This window comes from Poecile atricapillus, chromosome 24 (assembly GCF_030490865.1).
Source record: "Poecile atricapillus isolate bPoeAtr1 chromosome 24, bPoeAtr1.hap1, whole genome shotgun sequence".
NCBI classification, from domain to species: Eukaryota; Metazoa; Chordata; class Aves; order Passeriformes; family Paridae; genus Poecile; species Poecile atricapillus.
Window position 1 is genome coordinate 702,021 of NC_081272.1, and position 24,408 is coordinate 726,428.

Sequence of the window (24,408 nt, forward strand, 5' to 3'; positions counted from 1 at the left end):
TATCAAGATCTTCCCCGCACAGGTTTGAAATTAATCCTTTCTTTCCCAAAGCAGACCTTGCTATCAGTAATTAACTTTTTTTCCAATTAGCTGCCGGGGCACAGTGGATAATTTATGGGCACGGTGATAAAATCCCCAATCCAGGTGATTGCTCTGGAGGAGCAGGAAAGGGCAGGGAGTGATTTCCCCGGGGAATTATTCACTTCGTGCTGTTCTGGAAGGTCCAACAGCAGAATCCCTGAGATTCCAGGGGGATCCAGGTGGGATCACTGGGCCAGGAGCTCCCTGTGTCACCGGAGCCCTGCCAGGCCGTGCTGAGGTGCTGAATTCCCTGCTCCCAGTTTAGGAGGAATGGGGAATCCCCAGTTCCCAGCCCTGCCATCCTTGCCTGGATCTGGGGCTTCTTCCCCCGAGGGCAGGAAGAGTTTTTATCATTTTTTATTCATTTTTATTCATTCTTGGGATTCACTTCCTCCACCCAGGAAAGGGGGGAGCCAACCTGGTGCCCCCCCGGAGCCGCTGAGGGCAGGGAACCGCTCCCATTCCCATTTACTGGGATCCCAGTCCGATTCCAGAGCCTGCAGGAAAACCCCAATAATTCCCGCTGCGCTCCCCACCCCTCCGTTAGCGGCAATTACAGGGCGTGAATGTTACAAATTGCTGCTGAAAGATGGCAGCCCTGGGTTTAATTGAAAGCAGTTTTTAATTTGATTACTAATTAGTAACCGCGTGTTGTGATATCCGTGCCCTGCGGGAGGAAATCGCTTCCCCAGAGGGAAAAGAGCTCCGGGCTTCCCACGGCTCCAGCTCCAGCGGGAGGCAGGGAAAAGCAGCCAAGGACTTTTTATCTAAAGGACAATAATCTATAAATTATTTTGCCTGGAGGTCTGAAGGGACCTGGGAATTGCGGTGGAGAAGTGGAAAGAGGGAGTGGGGTCTGTGCAAGGTCACAAAGTTACGGAATGGTTTGGATTGGGAAGGGCGCTCCAAGCTCATCTGGGCAGCGAGCAGGGACATCCTCAGGAGATCGGTTTGTGTCCAACCCCACCCAAAGCGGCCCGGAATATTCCCAGGGATGGGGCATCAGCAGTTCTCGGGAAAATCGGGAAGGGAAGGGAAAGGGAAAGGGAAAGGAAGGGAAAGGGAAAGGAAGGGAAAGGGAAAAGAAGGGAGTTCCCTGTGTGCAGCAGGATCGTTTCACCCTCCCGCATCCAGACCTCTCCCGGGGCATCCCAGCGGGATCTGGGACATCCCAGAGGGGTTTGGGACATCCCAGTGGGATTTGGGACATCCCAGCAAGATCTGGGACATCCCAGCGGGATTTGGGGCATCCCTTCAGGATCTGGGACATCCCAGAGGGGTTTGGGACATCCCAGCCGGGTTTGGGACATCCCAGCCGGGTTTGGGACATCCCAGAGGAATTTGGGACATCCCAGCCGGGTTTGGGACACCCCTGCAGGATTTGGGACATCCCAGTGGGATTTGGGACATCCCAGCGGGGTTTGGGACATCCCAGCGGGGTTTGGGACATCCCAGCCGGGTTTGGGACATCCCAGCCGGATCTCGGACATCCCAGTGGGGGTTTGGGACATCCCAGAGGGGTTTGGGACATCCCAGCCGGGTTTGGGACACCCCTGCAGGATCTGGGACATCCCAGCGGGATTTGGGACACCCCTGCAGGATCTGGGACATCCCAGCGGGGTTTGGGACATCCCAGCCGGGTTTGGGACATCCCAGCAGGATTTGGGACATCCCAGCAGGATTTGGGACATCCCAGCCGGGTTTGGGACATCCCAGCCGGGTTTGGGACACCCCTGCAGGATCTGGGACATCCCAGCCGGGTTTGGGACATCGATGCCGTTGGGTTTTGCAGGATCTTTTGTTTCCCAGATTCCCTGAGCTGAGGGGAAGCTCAGGATTCTCCTCTGCCGGTCCCGCTGCCCCTGGGCGTTCATTAATGAAGCCTAATTAGAACGTCAGAAGCCCGGTGACTAATTGGCTTCGGGGACGGCTTTTGTTGTTTTAAGGGGAAGGGAGAAGAAGGATTGGTAATTAGTTTCGTTCTGCTTTATCTGCAGCACAGCCCCGAATATTCCTCACAGAAACAATCCCGCCTGACAATGGATCTGGAGCACCGGGAACAAAAACTCCTTTTGATTTTTGTTATTTATGGCCCAGTCTGAGGTCGGGCTCCTCGGGGGAGGGAATTTCCTGGGAGAGGGGTGATCCAGAGTTTAGCTGGGACTGGGGATTTAGTGAGCAATAACCCGGGAAATCCGGAGATCTCTCCTTGACTGATGGAGGGGAGGGGTGGGCAGAGAAACTTTTGGGAAAATGCTGAGCAAAACGTGGAGATAAAGGGAAGATAAAGGGGAGATAAAGGGGAGATAAAGCTCCTCTGTCCAAGGGATAAGAGGATGTGAATGAGATGATTTCCCCCACTCCGGGGCCTTTGGAGAGGTGGTGTTTTCAGGCAGCCTCCTCAGCACTCACACAAAGGACGACGCTGGCTTCCCAAATTTCCAGCAAACTTTTAATATTTCCCCCAAACCCAAACCACATCTGCTCTGTGACACTTCTGAACAGGCCGAGTTGCCCCAAAAAGCTTTTCTCACGTAGTCTCAAGTATAAATACTTTGATACAAAACCCCCCAAACCCATAAAGGAACCCATAAACCCCAAAAGGCTCCCGAGAGCAGCCGCTGGTGCCGGGGGCTCGGTGGCAGGGACAGGCAGAGCTGCTCCCAGCCCACATTCCCGGGGATCCAGGAGCAGCAGGAGCTGCCAGCTCTGTGCTGAGCTCGGGAGCTGCTCCCGGCTCTGGGCTGAGCCAGGGAGGGCGCAGGGATCGAGGCTCTGCTTCCAGGGCAGCTCCAGCAGCATTCCCGGGCTGGGGCATGGACTGGAGCTCCAGCTGAGGGTGTGGGGACACAGCTGGGCACATCTGGCTGCTGGCAGGGCCACAGAGGGTCCCTGAGCCCTGCCAGGGTCACCCAGAGCCGGGCACATCTGGCTGGTGACACTCAGGGTCACCCAGAGCCTTCCCAGGGTCACCCAGAGCAGGGCACATCTGGCTGGTGGCTCTCAGGGTCACCCAGAGCCTTCCCAGGGTCACCCAGAGCCGGGCACATCTGGCTGGTGACACTCAGGGTCACCCAGAATTGGGCACATCTGGCTGGTGACACTCAGGGTCACTCAGGGTCACCCAGAATTGGGCACATCTGGCTGGTGGCTCTCAGGGTCACCCAGAGCAGGGCACATCTGGCTGGTGACATTCAGGGTCACCCAGAGCCGGGCACATCTGGCTGGTGGCTCTCAGGGTCACCCAGAATTGGGCACATCTGGCTGCTGGCACACACAGGGTCCCTGCAGGCTCAGCCCAGGCTCTGGGGCACTGCCAGCATTCCCCTGGGAAAGCTTTTCCCGTGGCTGTTCCTAAGCCCAGCCTGAGCAGCCTGGCCCAGCTGCAGAGCAGGCTCAGGACCGGGACTAAAGCTCACCTGATCACTGACAGCGACAGCAGCTCAGCTGTGGAGCTCACACCCAGCAGCTGAGGGTGACACCGAGTCACCCCGACTTTTAAATTAAATTATCTCATGCATAGGAACAAAAGCTGCAGCAGAGGATTCACAGAACTCATCATCAAGTACTCATTAATTAACATACTCTCTATATATTAAGCTTTAAATAATAAAAAAAAATCTTTCTGTTTTTTTTTTGAATATATGCACTCTATGGGATGCAACAAACCTGAGCCTGGCCTGTCACACCCTGTGCTCTGCCCTTTATAAAAACTCTACTGTAATAATTCTTCCTTTTAAACAAATGCAGGTAGCCTAGACCTTAAGAAAAGCTGCCCAGAGCCCTGGGGCTGAGCTGTCCTCCCTGAAAAGTGGAGCAGTTCTGGTTCTGTTACTTTGGGAAGGAGGTGGAAATCTGCTGGGGAGGGGTTTTAGATGATCTTGTTCTCCAGGGCTTCGATCCTTTTGGCCACAGCTTCCAGTGAGGAGGAGTTAAGGAGGAAAAATAACTGGGAATGTTGAGAGACTTTTTTTTTTTTTATGTGGGCACAGAGAGATGGGGCAAGGTTTGTACTGAAAGAGGAGAGATTTGGGTGGGATCTTGGGCAGGAATTGTTCCCTGGGAGGGTGGGGAGGGGCTGGGCTGGAATTGCCAGAGCAGCTGTGGCTGTCCCTGGATCCCTGGCAGTGCCCAAGGCCAGGCTGGACATTGGGGCTGGAGCAGCCTGGGACAGTGGGGGTGACACTGGGACAGTGGGGGTGACCCTGGGGACAGTGGGGGTGACCCTGGGGACAGTGGGGGTGACCCTGGGGACAGTGGGGGTGACCCAGGGGACAGTGGGAGGTGACCCTGGGACAGTGGGGGTGACCCTGGGGACAGTGGGGGTGACCCTGGGACAGTGGGGGTGACCCTGGGGACAGTGGGGGTGACCCAGGGGACAGTGAGGGTGACCCTGGGACAGTGGGAGGTGACCCTGGGACAGTGGGGGTGACCCTGGGGACAGTGGGGGTGACCCTGGGGACAGTGGGAGGTGACCCTGGGACAGTGGGGGTGACCCTGGGGACAGTGGGGGTGACCCTGGGACAGTGGGGGTGACCCTGGGGACAGTGGAGGTGGCCCTGCCATGGCAGGGGTGGCCCTGGATGAATTTTAAGCCCCCTCCCACCCAAACTTTGCAATAATTCCAGGATCCCAGTCCGGCAGCGCAGGTGAGGATGGGAGCAGGAGCAGAGGGAATCTGTCCCCATCCCCTCTGGCGTTCTCACCTTCCTGAACCTGGCCCAGCTCCTTCCCCCTGGAGCAGAACTTTCCCTCTGGAAATCCCAGCCCACCCAATCCTGGCCAGACTTCCAAAGGATATGTTTCTGCTGCAGGGAATTGATGAGCTCCTCTACCTTGGTCTGGAACTTCACGATGGATTTGCACTCGCACGGATCTTCCTCTGTGGGTCACAACAGCAAGAGTGGCACCAAAAAAATGGATTTAATCAAAATCCCTGAGCCCAGTGAAACAGAACAATTCCTGTTTTCTACGTCAGAAATGGAAGGAAATAAAAATATAATTATTTCTAATTATCTGATTGATCTCTCCTGGCTTTAACCTCAGATGAACAGAGAATGCCACATTTTTCTGGTATTCCAGCCATGAAAAGTCTTTCCACTGAGCTCTGCTCCTGATGCTTCAGGTTTGCCCTAAAACTGGAGTCTGACCAAATAAAAGAAACCTCTGTCTCCCCAACAACACCCAGTAAAAACTGGAGGCACCGCTGCCATCAAAACTGGTTTGAGCTTCAGCAACCCCAGCCCTTGAGGGGTGGAACCGTGAGCGTTAATCAGTTTGCTAATTTAGTAACTTTGCTAATTTATGTCACTGATTTGCATCTGTTCTTCAAGGAAAATTAACTTAGGAAGGAACAGGAGGCAAAAGATGACTGGGAAAGGAATGAGGGGTTCCAAGGCCACTCCGAGCTGAGCAAAGGAGGAAATAAAAGAGAATTTTTAAAGGGAATGAGTCACAGGCACCAAAACACAACAGGTTTAAACCAGCCAGGACTAACCTAAAGCTGGAGATTAACAGAAGATTTCCAGGCAGCTGTTGAGAAATACAAACTGGCACTGGCAATCAAAGAAATGCAAATATCTCCTTGTCTTCCTTTTAATACTCAAATGTAAACATGTTTACCCAAACTGATATTTTACAAATAGTTTTTCTGAAATTTACTTTTTTTTTTTTTTTTTTTTTTTTTTTTTTAAGATTGAAGCCTAAATGTGTTTGAATGATTTTTAAGTAGAATTTGTTGGTGGTTTCACATAGATTCCATCCTCCTGTTCTTGGATTGATCCTAATTTTTAAAGGAGGCTTGGAAAGGAGTCTCTGCCTTGCAATCTTGGCTCTGGAGACAGGGGGAATTATCCCTCTCCAGCTTCTCCAGGAGGAAAGGAAATGCCAGTTTCAGGAGCCTGGAGACAAATTCACCATTTCTGGAGAAGAGGAAGGGCAGGAAGGTGGAGGGAAAAGGAAGGAGAAGGGGATTTGGGAGAGGGGGACACGGCCTGAGGTGTGGGGGTTGCTTCAGGTGACCACCCAAAATATTGACACTGATGTGTCCTGATGTCCCGGGTGTTCTGCCAGCTCCACACGCTGGGGACAGGGACAGGGACATTTTCAAGCCTTCAAACACCGGGACAAAGCCCAATCCATCCCAACCCCCTGTCACCAAGAGAGTTTGAACATCTGCAGCTTCCTCAGGGATATTTTCATCTCTCCACTCCAACCTTCAAACACTGGAACAAAACCCAATCCATCCCAATCCCCTCTCACCAACAGAGTTTGAACATCTGCAGCTTCCTCAGGGATATTTTCATCCCTCCAGCCTTCAAACACTGGGACAAAACCCAATCCATCCCAATCCCCTCTCACCAAGAGAGTCTGGAGACCTGCAGCTTCCTCAGGGACATTTTCATCTCTCCACTCCAACTTTCAAACACCGGGACCCAATCCATCCCAATCCCCTCTCACCAGCAGAGTTTGAAGACCTGCAGCTTCCTCAGGGACATTTTCATCACTCCACTCCAGCCTTTGGGTGCTGTGAATAAACCTCCACCCCAAGCCCCAGCACGGAGCATCTGCAGCTCCTCCGAGGGCGTTTCCATCCCTCTCGTCCCGAATGCTGCGAGCGAGCCCCAGTCCCTCCTCACCAACACAGATCTTCATCTGCAGCTTCTTCCCGATCCTGCTGATGGTCCTGAAGTCAGCGGTGTAGAAATAATGCTCAGCCACCGGTTCTGAGGCGATCTCCCTCAGCTCATCCTCCACGGCGTTGCCGACCCCCACGGCAAACATCCGAAATCCTGCGGGGAAGGGGATCCCGTCAGCGGCCCGGAGCTGGCACAGTGCCACCCTGCCAGGCTGGACATCCTCATCCTCCCCCTCCATCCCTCCCCAGCTCCAGGTGCCAACTGGGAATTCCCTCGTCACCTCTGCCACCCCAGACTGCCTTCAGCCAGGTCAAACTGGCCCAAAATTATTTAATTACAATTTACCAGACCGTGGGCACCGTGGCCACAAGAACAGGGTTTTGGAGAAGCTCCTTTCAGCCAGGTCAAACTGGCCCAAAATCATTTAATTACAATTTACCAAACCTTGGGCACCGTGGCCACAAGAACAGGGTTTTGGAGAAGCTCCTTTCAGCCAGGTCAAACTGGCCCAAAATTATTTCATTACAATTTACCAGACCGTGGGCACTGTGGCCACAAGAACAGGGTTTTGGAGAAGCTCCTTTCAGCCAGGTCAAACTGGCCCAAAATTATTTCATTACAATTTACCAAACCGTGGGCACTGTGGCCACAAGAACAGGGTTTTGGAGAAGCTCCTTTCAGCCGGGTCAAACAAGAGGCCGAAATATTTCTGCGGGCAGAGTTTAACCAGAATTTCCCAGCCAGTGCCAGCTAGAAGAGGATTTTGGAGAGGTGAGAAGGGGCAGGTGATGGTCACCCCATCCCACTGGAATGGGAGTGATAATGGAGCGAAAGGAAACTGTGAGGGTTTCCAAAAGAGGCTCAGCCACTGTTAATTAACCCCTGTTAAGGACCCCCTGAGGGGAAAATTCCCCCTGCAGAGGAGAGCTGGGAGAGCAGCACTGAGCTGAGCCTGTCTAAAACTGCAGCATCCCCCCGGGAGTGAAGAACTTGTCCAGGGATCCTCCTGCTCCGCCAAGAGGCTGATCTGCATCAAACCTGCTTCTACTGAACGGAAATGCGATTTTCCCATTTTGGGAGATATTAATTAAGCCCTGATTTGAAATATTTGTCTCTACCTGTCCGTGCCCAGGCACTGGGAATATTTCCCTGCTCCCCCTTTTGCCTTTCTCCGGATATATCCAATATTGGTTGTTTTCTCCAAGGCTCAGCTCACCGAACAATTTTGCAGCCTCATTTTAAACACTTGTTTATCCCACAGCAATAACTTATGGACAGATAAGAGATTTCCTTGCAGGGACAGGAGAGGAGGGAGAGACAAGGCACAGTTTTATCACCGGGGAGGAATAAATTCTATAAATACACTTTATAGGAACCTTTTGTTTTATAAGAGCTGAGCAGCCCTGTAAGATGTCGGAGTGCTTTGTAAACATTGGTTTTTCACGAGCTCCCTGACCTTCCTGGAGATGTGCTGGCCCCGAGTCCCATCTAGTGGTGGAGAGCGAAGTTAAAGGGAAGGGAAGGATCCAGCAATTGCTGACTGAATTCCCAGGGGCTGGATCCATTTAACACGGAGGTGTCAGAGGCTGGGAATGTGCTCAGCGGGTCAGCAAAGGGGCAGCTCTCCAGGCATTAATATTTCATGGGGCTCTGGCACAGAGATCCGTCAGTGAGTGGCCACTGAGCGCTTTTCCTACAACAGCAGCTGAGGAAAGTTTCTCATGAATGTGCCTGGGGCTCCTCCTCAATCCGTGTCTGTGCTTTGTTTGTTGTTTTGTGGCTTTTTCTTGGCCTTTTCTGAGCCACACTTGGCCCTACAGCTCCTGGGATTTGGTGTCCTTGTCCCCTGTGCCTCTGGTGCTGGGCTGGGGTTCCTGACCAAGCCCAGACAAATCCAGACTGGATTTGGGTTAGGAGGGACCTTAAAGCTGCTCTTGTCTCACCATCTTCCACCTTCCCAGGTTGCTCCAAGCCCTGTCCAGCCCTGGAGGTGCTGAAACCTCCGACTTTGAAATTCCCCTGCTGTTTCCTTCCACATTTGTGTGGAGCAATTAGACCTGGGTTCCCTTTCCAGGGGGGTAAAATTCCACCGTGTCCATCCCATTCCAGGGACATGAAACTCCATCCTGTCCATCCCATTCCAGGGGGTGGAACTCCATCCTGTCCATCCCATTCCAGGGGTGGAACTCCATCCTGTCCATCCCATTCCGATGGGGTGGAACTCCACCGTGTCCATCCCATTCCAGGGGTGGAACTCCATCCTGTCCATCCCATTCCAGGGGGTGGAACTCCACCCTGTCCATCAAATCCCAATGGGATGGAATTCCACCCTGTCCATCCCATTTGAATGTGGTGGAACTCCATCCTGTCCATCCCATCCCAATGGGGTGGAACTCCATCCTGTCCATCCCATTCCAGGGGCATGAAACTCCACCCTGCCCAGCAGAAACTCCTCCAGAGACACGGAGGGGAAGTAAAACCAGCTCTTGGCAACCCTGACCCCAGGCTGAGGTGCTCCGAGGTCTCTGCGAGCTCCAAGCAAGGATAGTCAGGGAGCGCCTCCCCAGAATTAATGATTAGAACCCGTCTGTATCCCAGGAGACGGCCAGGGGAAAGGTCAGAAAGGAGCCCTGGGAATTCAGGAGCCCTACCTGAGTCCTTGGCTTTCTTGGCAGCGTCTGAGATATAATCCTGCGAGCGCCCATCGGTGAAGACAATCCCCACCTTGGGGACCCCGGGGCGCGCCCCATTGATGGCAGCAAAGGAGCTGTCAACGAGGTACTTGAGAGCCTGGCCTGTCATGGTCCCCTTCTCCATGTAGGACATTTTCTTCACCGCTGCTTTGATGTCCTTCTTGTTCTTGAACTGCCCCAGGGGGAACTCCTGCCGGACAGAGCTGGAGTACTGCACCAGCCCAACCTGCGCCTGCTTGTCCGACACCTCCAGCGAATCCACGATTTGGTTGATGAATTTCTTCACCAGCTCGAAGTTCTCGGGCCTCACACTCTTGGAGCCGTCGATGAGGAACACGAGATCCAGAGCAGACCCCAAGCCACCGCTGCAAGCTGAGGGAAAACACCAGAACAGGGCAGAAGGAAACAGCAGCAAAGACCTCAATAAATGATGCAGGAAAATAGAACTTAATGCCATTTATTACTGAGAAGATGGAGTTAACCAAAGAAAACCCAACAAGAGATCACAGCAATGCTTTGAAATCCTGCTTGTGAGAGCAGGGTTTCCCTTTCTGCCTTCTGGGAGCAGAACATCCCCGAGCTGTCCCCGCCGTCCCCTCCGGGCTGGGCTCAGGCACCCCTCACCTACCGGTGCAGGTCTTGCCGTCGCTGTTGAGGCTGAAGCCGTCCCTGCAGGCACACCTGTAGGTCCCCGGGGTGCTGACACACACCTGCTCGCAGTCGTGGTCCCCCGTGGCACACAGGTCGGACACCACTGCCAGGAGAGGAGGAGGAGGAGGAGGCTTCAGGCAGGACGAGCTTTCCAATCCCTCCCACCCAAACCATCCCGGGATTCTCTGCAAAGCTTCAAGGTCCTTCCCACCCAAACCATCCCGGGATTCTCTGCAAAGCTTCAAGGTCCTTCCCATCCAAACCATCCCGGGATTCTCTGCAGAGCTTCAAGGTCCTTCCTGCCCAAACCATCCCGGGATTCTCTGCAAAGCTTCAAGGTCCTTCCTGCCCAAACCATTCTGGGATTCTCTGCAGAGCTTCAAGGTCCTTCCTGCCCAAACCATTCTGGGATTCTCTGCAGAGCTTCAAGGTCCTTCCTGCCCAAACCATCCCGGGATTCTCTGCAAAGCTTCAAGGTCCTTCCCACCCAAACCATGCCCAGTTTCCCGCTGGCTGGCAGGGACTCACCACAGAAAGCCTCCTGGAACTTGTGGGTCAGCTTCTCGATGACGCTGTAGCTCTCCACGTAGTCCACGTGCTCGTCCAGGGGCTCGCTGGCCATCTGCCTCAGCGTGCCCATGTCCACCCTGCCCACGCCGATGGCGAAGATCTCCACGCCCGCGGCCCTGGCCCGGGCGGACACGTCCTGCACCCCGTCCTGGGGCCGGCCGTCGGTCACCACGATGGCCACCTGCAGCGGGAGGGACGGGCTGGGAGGGCAGCCGTGGCCTCAGTCACATTCCCGTGCTGTTCCCATGGAATTTCCCCTTTCCATGGAACGGGCTGGGGTAGGAGCAAGGGTTGGCATTTCTAAAACTAAAGGAAAAGGGAATCCACCAGCTCTTCCCATTCTCTGGAGATCACACAAACCATTTTTATTTATTTATTGTTATTTTTTTTAGGTGGAATTAGTTTCTTTCCGAGCTGGAAAAGTTAAACTTTTCCAAGGATTGAATGGTTTCATCAAGAGACAACTTCCAGGGATTGATGGTTTCACCAAGGGACAACTGCTGCATCCCCCTCTAAGGAAACAAAACTAAAATTTAAGTTGTTCATAGCCAAACTCCAGCTCAAGACAAGCTAAAGATCTTCAGGGACACTCAGGACAAGCCCAGATGAGTGTGGGACTTCACAGAAGCTCAGGAAATGTCATGGAAACGTGAGATGAAGGCTCCATCCCAGTTACAGGCGGAGGAGCTGAAGGATGGAAGTGAAACCATCTCCATGGGGAGAGAGGGGAGGAGGCCCGAGGTCCCCCTGTGAGAATCACAGGATTTGTGATTCTCTGGTCCAAAATAAACAGCAGGGATTAAACCCCAGCCCTGCTAAGCCCAGCATTAAAGTGGCAGCTGGTTTAAGTGGGACCCGGATTTCAGCTTGGATTAAACGGAGCCCTGAACCAGTTAAAAGCCTCCCAGGGTTGTGCTTCTGCTTTGTCCATTTTCCTCTTTATTTTTCTCCTGAAAGAGACTTTGTCACAGGACCTGAATTCTTGCTCTTTGCCAATTCTTCTGCCCCTGCCACTTTTCCTTACAACTGATTTATTGAGACACGGCTACCGACTCCAAAGGAATGGCTCGGGCTGGAATGCAGAATGGGGAAAGAGCTTCCCCTCTGTAAAAAACGGGAGAAACAGGAAAAATGTGGAAAAATGTTTACAATCTGATTTCAGCTGTTTATCTGCTCTTCCTGAGGGCTGCACTATTAAAAATTCCCAGGAGCATCACAATTCTGCAATTGGTGCTTCCAAGGGGGGAAAAAATACACAAATTCAAATCTTTCTCTTCTAGAGTGGCAAAAATAAAGCGAAGCATCGCCTGTGGCAGGTGTGGGGGTGTGGGGTGCGGGGAATGGGGATGGCAGAGGAGATCCGTGGTTTTCCTGGGGTGGATCCACCCTGCAGTGGAGCTCTCTGCCAGGAGAGAGAGCCCTCGGCTCAGGCTCAGCTCCAGCCGGGCCTGTGCAGCGCTGCAAAGTGAGCGAAAAAATCCGGGAATGAGAGGTGAAATCAGGGATTGGAGGAGTTATCAAATCCGGGAATGAGAGGTGAAATCAGGGATTGGAGGAGTTATCAAATCAGGGAATGAGAGGTGAAATCAGGGATTGGAGGAGTTATCAAATCCAGGAATGAGAGGTAAAATCAGGGATTGGAGGAGTTATCAGATCTGGGAATGAGAGGTGAAATCAGGGATTGGAGGAGTTATCAGATCTGGGACCAAATCAGGGATTGGAGGAGTTATCAGATCTGGGAATAAGAGGTGAAATCAGGGATTGGAGGAGTTATCAAATCTGGGAATGAGAGATCAAATAGGGAATGGGAGGAGTTATCAAATATAGGATTGGAGGAGTTATCAGATCTGGGACCAAATCAGGGATTGGAGGAGTTATCAAATCCAGGAATGAGAGGTGAAATCAGGGATTGGAGGAGTTATCAAATCAGGGAATGGGAGATGTTACCAAATCAGGGACCAAACCCTAAATCTCTTCCTAAATCAAGGAATTCTTCAGGTTTTATCAGCTCCTCTCCATCTTCAACTAAGCCTGAACCCCGTCAAGCCCGAGCCCAGCTAAACCCGAGCCCAGCAAAGCCCGAGCCCAGCTAAGCCAGAGCCCAGCTAAGCCCGAGCCCAGCTAAGCCCCAGACTGGGTGGAGCTGCAGCATCCACACCTGGGTGTGAAGGGTGAGATCCTCACGGTGCCCTTGTGGAAATCTGCCATAAAGAACTTTCTACTCTGCTGGTGGAGAAAACAAAACTTCTGGATATAGAGTGGGGATTGGGAATTAATCATGGGGGAAATTAATATAACAGCGAGAGGAAGCCAGGGGACCTGTCTGTGACAGCCTGACAGAGCATAAAAAATACCTCTTAATATCACATTTGGTTAGCCCAGTCATCAGGAAATCCTGGTTTGTAGTTTTTTTCCCTAGGATTCCCACCAGAGATATTTTCCTTGCATCCAGCCTGAGTCAATGTGAAAAAATGTCCTTTTTTGGCTATTATTCTCATTTTCGAACCTACCTTCACATTGTTTGCAGTCTGGGGATCTCTGCAATTCCCTGTCACTGGAAAAGCTGAGTCCTGGTTTTTTGGGAAAGGCTTGGAGGGCAGGAGCAGCCTCTGGATCCTGGAGGGGCTGGCACTGCTCAGCCACGGGATGGGAATTATGAAAAGGTGAAGCTTCTGCTGCCCCCAACAGCTGAATTTCCCCCTGACCCTCACTTGTGCCCTGGGAAAGCTCAGAAGTTTTGCTTTTCAAGGTCAAACCTTGTGCTCATTTAACCAGCAGCTTTCCCTGTGAATTCCTGTGAATTCATTCTGGATCCCTCATCCTTCCACCAGACAGAAATCCCACGTGTTCTGACACGATTTATTCCTGGCTATCTCTGACACCCGAGAATTCCTGAACATTCCTGAGAATTCCTGAGCATTCCTGAACATTCCTGAGCATTCCTGAGCCTTCCTGAGCATTCCAGGTATTCCCAGCCCCAGGCTGGCATTTCCCGGCCATCCCGCAGCTAATGAGGGAGCGATGGCTCATTACGCCCTGGGAACGTGATGTTCCAGCAGCCCTCCAAGGAAGCTGCACAAAGCCCTGGATTTGCTCAGAAATTTGCCAATTTATTTGTTGTTCTTCCCTGAAAAATAAGGTGAAGATAATTGGGCTCCCCGCGGGTCTCCAGGACGGTGGGAGCGGGTTTTTCTCGCAGCTCCGAGGGAAACAAATTGTGCTTTTCCCTGCCCGGGGATGACATTTGCTGCACAAAGCAAGAGCAGAGCAGCGTGTGATGTTTTGGGATGTTGACAACCGGATTTGTTGGATTTCTGCTGTGGGAAGGAGCAGGGACCGTGTTCGGCGTTTCTGGAAGCTTCACCTCCCTAAATCCCTGCATGACCTGTTCTTCCTCCAGGCAGGGGATGGGGTCACCCTGAGCAGAAGGGAAAAGCTGCCTGGATGTCAAGACTGAGGAAAAAAAACCAAATAAAACAACCAGGGAACCGAGAATACGAAAGGTTGTGGAGTTTTCCACCTTGGAGACATTGAAAAGCCACCCAGACATGGTCCTGGGCAGCCCCACCAAGCACAGGAGGAGCTCCAGAGACCTCTCCCAACCCCTCCCTGTGGTTCTGCCCCTTGGATCAGCTCCGGAGTGGAAGGAAAGAGGGCAAAGCAAGGAGCGATTTCCCTTTTCCCCCCGCTTTTTTTAATGCCTCAGATAAATCACTCCAAAGCCCGCTGCTCTCAGCTTTTCCAGCTGTCCAGGAGAGGTTTCAGGGGGACCCTGGAATAATAATTTGTTCCCAGGATAATTTGTTCCACACAAGCAGAGGTGACAGGGATCAGCGAGGCTTGGGGGGCTGGCTGGCAGCAGGAAAGGGGTGCAGGAGGAGAGGGGAGACTGGATGGTGTGGAAGGGATTCCAGAGATGAGATCCAGCGTTTTCATGGACAGCTCAGTGGAAATGTCCCTCCAGTCTCCAGGAGTGGCCAGTGCTGGGTGTAATTGTCAGGCTGAATTCACAACAAAATCTGAATGTGTTACAATGAGTTTTGTATTTTCTTTCACTAAGTCCCAAAGATGAGCTGCTTTTTCAGGAGGAATTGAGAGGTCTGAACTTCCCAGAGGTTTCCAAGGAGATTTGAGAGGTTTGAGCCTCTTGGATGTTTCCAAGAATTGAGAGGCTGGAACCTCCCAGAGATCTTCAAGAATTGAGGGGTTTGAACCTCACAGAGGTTTTCAGAAGGAGTTGAGAGGTTTGAACTCCCCAGAATTTTCCAAGAATTGAGGGGTTTGAACCTCCCAGAGGTTTCCAAAGGGAGTCGAGAGGTTTGAACTCCCCAGAGATCTTCAAGAATTGAGAGGTCTGAACCTCCCAGAGACCTTCAAGAATTGAGAGGTTTGAACCTCCCAGAGGTTTTCAGGAGTTGAGAGGTTTGAACTCCTCAGAGTTTTCCAAGAATTGAGGGGTTTGAACCTCCCAGAGGTTTTCAGGAGTTGAGAGGTTCAAACCCCCAGAGGTTTCAATCCCCCAGAGGTTTCCAAGAAGAATTGAGAGATGTGAACTTCCTGGAGGTTTTCAAACCTCCCAGAGGTTTTCCTCACGTGTCCACACACAACCAAAGCCCAGAGAAGAAAACCTCCCCTTCCTGCTTTTCCCAACCACCCCACCATGATCCCCACGCGCGGAGCTGGAGGCTCCAGACCCTTCCCTTGCCCCCTCACCTTTTTGAAGTTGGCCGTGCCGTCCCTGCCGCCCTCGGCGGCGCCGAAGACGCGGCTGAGGGCGAACTGGATGGCCAGGCCGGTCATGGTGCCGGTGGAGAGGGGCTGGATCCTGCGCACGGCCTGCAGCAGGGCCGCCTTGCTCTGGGGGCTGTGCAGGGCCAGCTCGCTGCGCACGGCGCTGGCGTAGTTGATGATGCCCACGCGGGTGGCGTTGGGACCCACGTCCAGCGCCTCGATCACCCGCGACACGAACACCTTGATCCTCTCGAACTCGTGCGGCCGCACGCTGCGCGAGCTGTCGATGATGAACACCAGGTCCGTGGGCTTGGTCCGGCACAGGGAGCCTGGGGACGGAGGGGAAATCAGAGGGAAAGAAGGGAAGGGTGTCCCAGGAGGGACCCTTTTTACTTGTTGTTCTTCCCTGAAAAATAAGGTGAAGATGATTGGGCTCCCCGCGGGTTCAGGGACAGCGGGAGCGGGTTTTTCTCACAGAACGGGGCTGGTAAAGCCGCGCTGGGCGGGGAGGAGCTGCGGGTTCCTCTCCTTTATCTTTTTCACAGCTCTAACTGAGAATTTAAATGTTCTTTTTGCTTTCCTAGGGAAGCACCTGGGGAGGAGCAGAGCTCCTGGGGGGGTGACATGGACTGGGGATGAGCAGGGGGTCCCCTGTCACCCCGGGCTGTCTCTGAGGGCTGCGGGAAACCTCATCCCCTGTGGAGAGGAGGGAGGGATAAAAGTGTGGAGAGAGGGAAGAGGGGAAGAGAAAGCTGAGGAAGGGAGGGAGGAATGGCAGCACTGATGGAAGGAGAGAAGGAAGAAGGAAGAGAAGGAGGAAAAAAGCTGTGGACCAAAACCTGAGCTGCATTTCTGCATCCGAAAAAGGCTGGAAAGGGATTTAGTGCACCTGGAGAACCAATCCCCACGGATACCAGTTAATGGGAACGGGGCCAGAACCAGGCTGGACACTCAGCAAATGTTCCCAGGTTAAACCCCAGCACAGAACCAGAGCCCACAACAGCACCAAAAATAAACCCCAGCAGCTCCTCACAGAGCTGGCTCATGGTTTCGAGAGAAATCTGGAACTCATCATTGGTAATTAATAATCGATAATTAATCTTTACCGCCCCGTGAATACCCACAGTGAAAAGGAGAGGCTATAAACAGGAGGCATCAGCAATGAAACAAACTGAATTTATTATTATTATTAATAATTATTATTTTATGTTTTATTATTATTAACAATTATTTTATTATTTATTATTATTTTATTATATGCAATATCATATATAATATATCATAAATATTCTATTATATATGCTATTATATATAATATATTATTATGAATATTATATAATATATTATATATTATATATTATAACTATTATATATGTTATATGATATAATATATTACATATGATATAATATATAATATATAATATATAATATATAATATATAATATATAATATATAATATATAATATATAATATATAATATATAATAATATATAATATATAATATATAATATATAATATATAATATATAATATATGTTATATATTATATGTTATATGTTATATATTATATGTTATATGTTATATGTTATATATTATATATTATATATTATATATTATATATTATATATTATATATTATATATTATATATTATATATTATATATTATATATTATATATTATATATTATATATTATATATTATACATTATATGTATTATACATTATATATATTATATATTATATCTTTATAAATTTTATTATTTATTATTAATAAATTATTATTATTTTTTTATTATTATTTTAATTTCTCGCTTTCACCCAATTTTCCATCTTCATTTTCAGCTGTGGCAAAGCATAAAACCAGGCCTGTTGTTTTTTATGATTGCCTGAATGAATAGCCCCATTTCCCCCAGCAGATGTGTGGCATCCTGTTCCTTTCCATTTTTTTTTCCTCTCATTTAGCCTGTCTCTGTCAGTGCTCTGTTAATATTTGATTTCTGCAGGGCCCAGGGAGTTCCTGTCATAAAGGAGATTTCTGTGGACAGATTTTTAAATGGGAGCTTTTGGGCCAACAAATCTGCTCCAAAATGATGACATAAATATTGCAGCTGGTCCTCGGTGTGAGATCTAATGGGGCTTTCAGTCTTTGAAGCAGATAAAAATAAATACCCCGCCATGGATCTCTAAAGGAAATGATCAGGTTTGTTCCCTGAGAGGCATCAAGGCAGAATCTGCTCCAGAAAGGTCTGGGAAGGGGAGAGCAAAGCAGGCATTGGTCACTTTGTCTAATTCCCACTAAAATCCCTGGATTGAATTTAATTTTCCCCCTCATTGCAGAGGAAGGAAAGCCCCCTGGGAGATCCATCTGCAGCACTGGAAATCCCTTCTCCAGGGGCTGCCTGTGCCCCGTTTACAGGTGAGAAATGAAGCTCCAGGGAAAGGCTCAAAGCCTTGCAATTAATTCCTCCAGAAATAAATCACAAATCCCCATTTGTGCTGATGAATCATCCCTGTATTTAGTGACAAACCAAGCAGGTAAAGTTATTTTATTTCCCTAAGAACAGCTGGAGCCAATAGAAATTTTGAAGTCTATCTATTTTATTTATTTCTGCTCTGTGATTTGGCCCTAAATAGCATTTTTTAACCTCTTTTTATGAGAGTGGAGTTTATTTCAGAGAAGAGTAAAGAAGGGAGATCAGGTGGGAGAATTTTGGGATTCCAGCCACAGTCAGGATCTGCAGGACAGGCCCTGAATTCTCTCCAGTCACTTGCTCTGGCACCTTGACTCAGCACAGTGTGAGAATGTGCTGGAATTGAACCAGAAATAAAATCTTCCTCCATATTTACAAATATCCACATTAGGAATTATTCAGGAATGGCTGAATTAATGCCCTGACTTAGCAGAAAATCCCTCTCAGGGCATCTTTAATATCCATTAAAACACTGGGGCACAGCAGCCCAGGACTGAAAGGGGTTTATTTGAGAGAGGCGACTGCTCTGTTTCATTTCCCAGCTTTGCACAGCAGAAAGAGCCAAATTTCCCAAATTCCTGAGGAGAGAGGGGTCAGTTTGTCTCAAATCCTCCTCGCTCAGCCCCAGGAAGCTCTGCACTCACAGCTCAGGCTGCCCATGGCTGGGGGAGAGGCATCATCATCATCATCATCATCATCATCATCATCATCATCATCATCATCATCATCATCAATCAAACACTCCAAACATTTCTAATTCCCCAAAGTTTGGCCTTGCAGCCCAGTTTGCCTCTGAACAGAGATTTCTCCAGGCTGCCTGGAGCCCAGGGAAGAGCAGAGATGCTCCTGAGGAGCCCAGGGTAGGGCAGAGATGCTCCTGAGGAGCCCAGGGTAGGGCAGAGATGCTCCTGGGGACCAGACCCTCCCTTCCCTGGGTGTCCATCCCTGTCCATCCCTGCCCTGGATGTCCATTCCTGTCCTGAGTGTCCATCCCTGTCCATCCCTGTCCATCATTTCCCTGGGTGTCCATCCTTTCCCCAGGTGTCCATCCCTGCCCTGGGTGTCCATCCTTTCCCTGGGTGTCCATCCCTGCCCTGGGTGTCCATCCTTTCCCTGGGTGTCCATCCTTTCCCCGGGTGTCCATCCCTGTCCTGATTGTCCATCCCTGCCCTGGGTGTCCATCCCTGTCCTGATTGTCCATCCCTGTCCTGGGTGTCCATCCCTGTCCATCCTTTCCCCGGGTGTCCAGCCCTGCTGGCTCTCATTCCAGGCTGGCTTTAGAGCCCGTGCAAGCTGCAGAGCAGGCAGCTCCTGGCTGTCCTGTTCCCCACCAGAGACAGAGCTGCATTTGCTCAGGAGCAGATGAAGGAAATCCAGGGAAAATCCTGTTCCCAGCATCCCGACCCAGCCGCGCTGCTCGGGAGGTGACCCGGGGGTGTCCGGCCGATTCCTGCTCCGGTGGAGCTGGAGAGGGAAGGGAAGGCAGAGCCCTTGTCCCAGCCGGTGTCCCCCAGCCCAGGGGTGACCCGGAGCTGCCCGTGCTGTCCCCACCTGAGCCATCCCGAGGGTGACCCGGAGCTGCCCGTGCTGTCCCCAGAGGATCCACCCGGGGGTGACCCGGAGCTGCCCGTGCTGTCCCTACAGGATCCATCCCGGGGGTGACCCGGAGCTGCCCGTGCTGTCCCCTCGGGATCCAGCCCAGCCCCGGCCGCCTTGGGCAGGCACCGAGCGCAGCTTCTCCTCTTCCCTGGCTGCTGCTGGCCATTCCCTGCTGGCCATTCCCTGCTGACCATTCCCTGCTGGCCATTCCCTGCTGTCCATTCCCTGCTGGCCATTCCCTGCTGTCTATTCCCTGCTGGCCATTCCCTGCTGGCCATTCCCTGCTGTCTATTCCCTGCTGGCCATTCCCTGCTGGCCATTCCCTGCTGGCCATTCCCTGCTGTCTATTCCCTGCTGGCCATTCCCTGCTGGCCATTCCCTGCTGTCTATTCCCTGCTGGCCATTCCCTGCTGGCCATTCCCTGCTGGCCATTCCCTGCTGTCTATTCCCTGCTGGCCATTCCCTGCTGTCTATTCCCTGCTGGCCATTCCCTGCTGGCCATTCCCTGCTCCCTCCCGTGCCCAGGACCCCCGGCGGCACTCACCGCGGGGCTGCGGAGGGGCCCCGCAGGCGCCCAGGCTGTGCAGGAGCAGCAGCAGCAGCAGCAGCAGCGGGGCACAGCGGATCCCGGCCATGGCCGTGCCGGAGTGCGGCCCGGGGGGCTGGCCCCGGGTATTAACCTGCCCTTCCCGGAGGCTCCGAGCCAGCCCCCGCCACGCCGGGCCCGGGGGGGCAGCGAGGGGAGAGGGGCAGGGAGGAGATGCTGCTGCAGGGTGGGGAGGGGGCGATGGGCAGCCCTGCCCTGCCGGCCCCCAGCCCCCCACAATGGCCCCATTGCTGCCGAGGGCACGGGGGGCTCCGCAGGGCCCCGGGGCGGGGGAAGGTGGGGAATGTGGGGCTGGAACAGAGGCAGCAGTGAGAGAGAGCAGCCCCAGGAGCCGGGGTGGGGCTGTCGGGCAGCGGCTGCTGCCTGCGGGGCTGGGGGAGCGAGGGGACAGCGCCGGTGTCACACGGGAACCTCCGTCCCCACCTGTGCTGCCCTGCTCTGAGTCTCCATCTGTCCTGTCCCTGTCCCTGTCCATGTCCATGTCCATGTCCCTGTCCCTGTCCCTGTCCCTGTCCCTGTCCTGTCCTGTCCTGTCCTGTCCCCTGTCCCCTGTCCCTGTCCCTGTCCTGTCCTGTCCCTGTCCCTGTCCCTGTCCCTGTCCCTGTCCCTGTCCCGTCCCTGTCCCTGTCCTGTCCTGTCCTGTGTCCCCACCTGTCCTGCCCAGCTCTGAGTCTCCATCTGTCCCTGTCCCTGTCCCTGTCCCTGTTCCTGTCCCTGTCCCTGTCCCGTCCCCTGTCCCTGTCCTGTCCTGGGTCCCCTCCTGTCCTGTTCCGTCCTGTCCCCTCCTGTCCTGTCCCCTGTCCCTGTCCCTGTCCTGTCCTGTGTCCCCACCTGTCCTGCCCAGCTCTGAGTCTCCATCTGTCCTGTCCTGTCCTGTCCTGTCCCCTGTCCTGTCCCTGTCCCTGTCCCTGTCCCTGTCCCTGTCCCTGTCCCTGTCCCTGTCCCTGTCCCCTGTCCTGTCCTGTCCTGTCCCCTGTCCTGTCCTGTCCTGTCCAGTCCCCTGTCCCTGTCCCTGTCCCTGTCCCTGTCCCTGTCCCTGTCCTGTCCTGTCCTGTCCTGTCCTGTCCTGTCCCCTGTCCCTGTCCCTGTCCCTGTCCTGTCCCCTCCTGTCCCCTCCGGGTCCCCTCCTGTCCTAGCCCGGGACAGAATCGGGTGTGCTCGGGGGTTTTTGCTGCCCCGGGAGAAGCTCAGGAAAGCCGAGGAGGGTTCGGGAGCAGGGCTGGAAACTCGGGATGCGGAAACTTCCTGCAGGGAACAGGAGCTCCTGTGGGGGGGAGCGGGGAGAGGGCTCCAGGGACAGACGGACAGGAGAGGCTGGGGATGGACAGACAGACAGACGAACAGGAGAGGCTGGGGACGGACAGACGGACAGGAGAGGCTGGGCACGGACAGACAGAGAGGAGAGGCTGGGGACGGACAGACGGACAGGAGAGGCTGGGGACGGACAGACAGAGAGGAGAGGCTGGGGACGGACAGACAGACAGACGGACAGGAGAGGCTGGGCACGGACAGACGGACAGACGGACAGGAGAGGCTGGGGACGGACAGACGGACAGGAGAGGCTGGGCACGGACAGACAGACAGACAGAGAGGAGAGGTTGGGCACGGACAGACAGATGGACAGGAGAGGCTGGGGACGGACAGACAGACGGACAGGAGAGGCTGGGCACGGACAGGAGAGGCTGGGCACGGACAGACAGAGAGGAGAGGCTGGGGACGGACAGACAGACAGACGGACAGGAGAGGCTGGGCACGGACAGACAGACGGACAGGAGAGGCTGGGCACGGACAGGAGAGGCTGGGCACGGACAGACAGACAGATGGACAGGAGAGGCTGGGGACGGACAGACAGACAGCCGCGGGGCAGTGTCCGGCTCCGGACACAGGAGGGAGATGCGGCTCCTGCCGGGGAGCACAGCAGCCTCATCTCAAGGCTGAGGGTGCTGCAGATGAGGAGGAATCCGATGTTTCCTTTGTGGAGGAGCCGCGGGGAGCTTTGGCAGCGGGGGAAGGGAGGTTTAATGATGGTTTTGTGGCAAAGCAGAGCATCTCTTTCTGTTTTCTTAGCGACTGCTCCACGCCGCTGTCGTTTGATTAAAGCCCTTCTCCTCGCACGGATTAGGTTCTGCTCACCTTTTCCAGCAGCACATCCTGGGATCCCTCATCCATTTAATCTGCATTGTGTGAGTGCAGGGCCATGCAAAGCGTCTTTAACTCAAAGCCCACTTTCTCTTCCCTTTTCCAGGGTCTCTCTTTCCTCCAAAAGCTCTTCAGCAGCCTGGGAGCTCCTGGGGAGAAAAGCTCTTTGATGAGGGGAAAAAAGGACCTGTCCTCACTGAAGCTCCCAGGCTCCTCTGAACTCTTTAACATTAAAAATGTTAATTAAAATGCCAAAATCTGGCGATGTTATCATGCAAAATCAGCATGGATTTGTCCCACTCTCTTCCCACAGCACCAATGCCAGGCTCTCAGCCAGCTCTGGAGCTGACAGCTCTGGGGATTTTCAGCCAGGAGGAGGAAATGCTCCAGGTGAGGGATGGAGCAGCTCTGCCATGAGGAAAGGCAGGATTGGGATTGTTCAGAGAGGAGAAGGTTTGGGGTGACCTCACTGAGACCTCCCAGTGCCTGAAGGAGCTGCAGGAAAGGTGGAGAAAGACTTTGGACAAGGGATGGAGAGACAGGACACGGGGAATGGCTTTAAACTGAATTAGAGTGGGGTTAGATGGGATGCTGTGATGGAATTCTACCTTGTGAGGGTGAGGAGGGGCTGGGCTGGAATTGCCAGAGCAGCTGTGGCTGTCCCTGGATCCCTGGCAGTGCCCAAGGCCAGGCTGGACATTGGGGCTGGAGCAGCCTGGGACAGTGGGGGTGACCCTGGGGACAGTGGGGGTGACCCTGGGACAGTGGGGGTGACCCTGGGGACAGTGGGGGTGACCCTGGGGACAGTGGGGGTGATCCTGGGACAGTGGAGGTGACCCTGGGACAGTGGGAGGTGACCCTGGGGACAGTGGGGGTGACCCTGGGGACAGTGGGGGTGTCCCTGGGGACAATGGGAGGTGTCCCTGCCGTGGCTGGGGTGGGATGGGACAGGATTTTTTCCCTTTCCCTTCCTCTGTGGATGCTTTCATGGATATATTTATAAAGTCAGGGATTCAGGGCAGTGCAAACACAGCAGTCCCCTCCCGTGTTCACACACACAGAGCCTGCTCCCCAAACACCTAAACCTGCCCCACCCATTTATGGACCATCAGGGCCCAGAGTGAAATAAACCCTGAAATTTGGGAGATTTTGCCCAGGACCCGTCTGGGCTGGGGTTTCTGCTCTTTTCCTGCCCTGCACACAAGGATCTCTTGGTGCAGACAGCACTTGCTCCCCGTGAATGGGAATCATTCAGAATCCTCCATAAATGAAGCCTCTATGGCTGTTCTTGCGGGGAAAATATAAAGTTGCTCTGTGTCATTCTGCTGTTAATTAGCAAAGATAAATACATTTCAGGTGGGAATTTTCACCAGCAGAGCTTGTGGCACATAAGCAGCATTAAAGCCTTGGAAAGAGGGCGAGAGGCAAAGGTGTGCTGGGAGCTCTGGGGCTGCATTGATGCCTCTGGAAAAGCAGTGTTTATTTTTAAAATATGAAACATCATTTCTCCCCAGGCCCCCGAGAAGGAGAACACTGGAGTCAATATTTCAGGAGGAAAATGTGCATTTCGAGCTCTTCCCCAGCCTGCAAGGTAAACACAGGAACCGTGAACAGCCCGTGCTGGCCCCAGCGTGGCCCTGCTGCTGTTGTGGCCTTCACGTGTCCTGGCCTCTCCTCCAGCCCCTCAAATCCATGGATCCTGACTCCAAAGGTGCTGCTTTCAAACACCAAATCCACACTTCCCCTTCACTGATGGGCAACCAGAAAATTTTGGTCCCACCTTGCTCCTGCTGAAGGCAAAAGGTTCAGAGTCCCCCGTGCCGGTCATCGGTGAGGACACACCTGGAATTCTGGGGGCAGTTTTGGAAAAGGAGGACATGGAGTGGCTGGAATGAGTCCAGGGCAGGGAACAGAGCTGGGAAAGGGCTGGAGAATTCCTGAGGGAGATGGGAAAGGGCTGGAGAATTCCTGAGGGAGCTGGGAAGGGGCTGGAGAATCCCTGAGGGAGCTGGGAAGGGGCTGGAGAATTCCTGAGGGAGCTGGGAAGGGGCTGGAGAATTCCTGAGGGAGCTGGGAAGGGGCTCAGGCTGGAGCAAAGGAGGCTCAGGGGGAATTTCTGGCTCTGCACAAGTCCCTGGCAGGAGGGGACAGCCGGGGGAATTTGGGCTCTGCTCCCAGGAACAGGGACAGGAGGAGAGGGAACGGCCTCAGGCTGGGCCAGGGGAGGCTC

General features: G+C 53.0%; 1 protein-coding gene across 1 annotated transcript; it reads right to left on the bottom strand.

The window, feature by feature from the left end:
- Positions 1-3,341: 3,341 nt before the first annotated feature.
- On the bottom strand, positions 3,342-20,067 carry MATN1 (matrilin 1). Its single transcript, XM_058856772.1, has 8 exons — positions 19,977-20,067; positions 15,347-15,693; positions 10,592-10,814; positions 10,041-10,166; positions 9,371-9,784; positions 6,720-6,872; positions 4,883-4,963; positions 3,342-4,002 (listed from the first exon to the last, which is right to left on the bottom strand). Exons 1-8 carry the CDS (start codon positions 20,065-20,067, stop codon positions 3,953-3,955), a joined length of 1,485 nt encoding a protein of 494 aa, XP_058712755.1. The 3' UTR covers positions 3,342-3,952.
- Positions 20,068-24,408: the final 4,341 nt, after the last annotated feature.

Excerpts from the sequence above, each read along its gene's own strand:
- MATN1 (XM_058856772.1), bottom strand. The coding sequence starts at position 20,067 with ATGGCCGGGATCCGCTGTGCCCCGCTGCTGCTGCTGCTGCTGCTGCTC. Across the intron at positions 10,167-10,591 it reads GTTCCAGGAGGCTTTCTGTG|TGGTGTCCGACCTGTGTGCC; the intron begins GTGAGTCCCTGC and ends CTCTCCTGGCAG. Across the intron at positions 9,785-10,040 it reads CGACGGCAAGACCTGCACCG|CTTGCAGCGGTGGCTTGGGG; the intron begins GTAGGTGAGGGG and ends GTTTTCCCTCAG.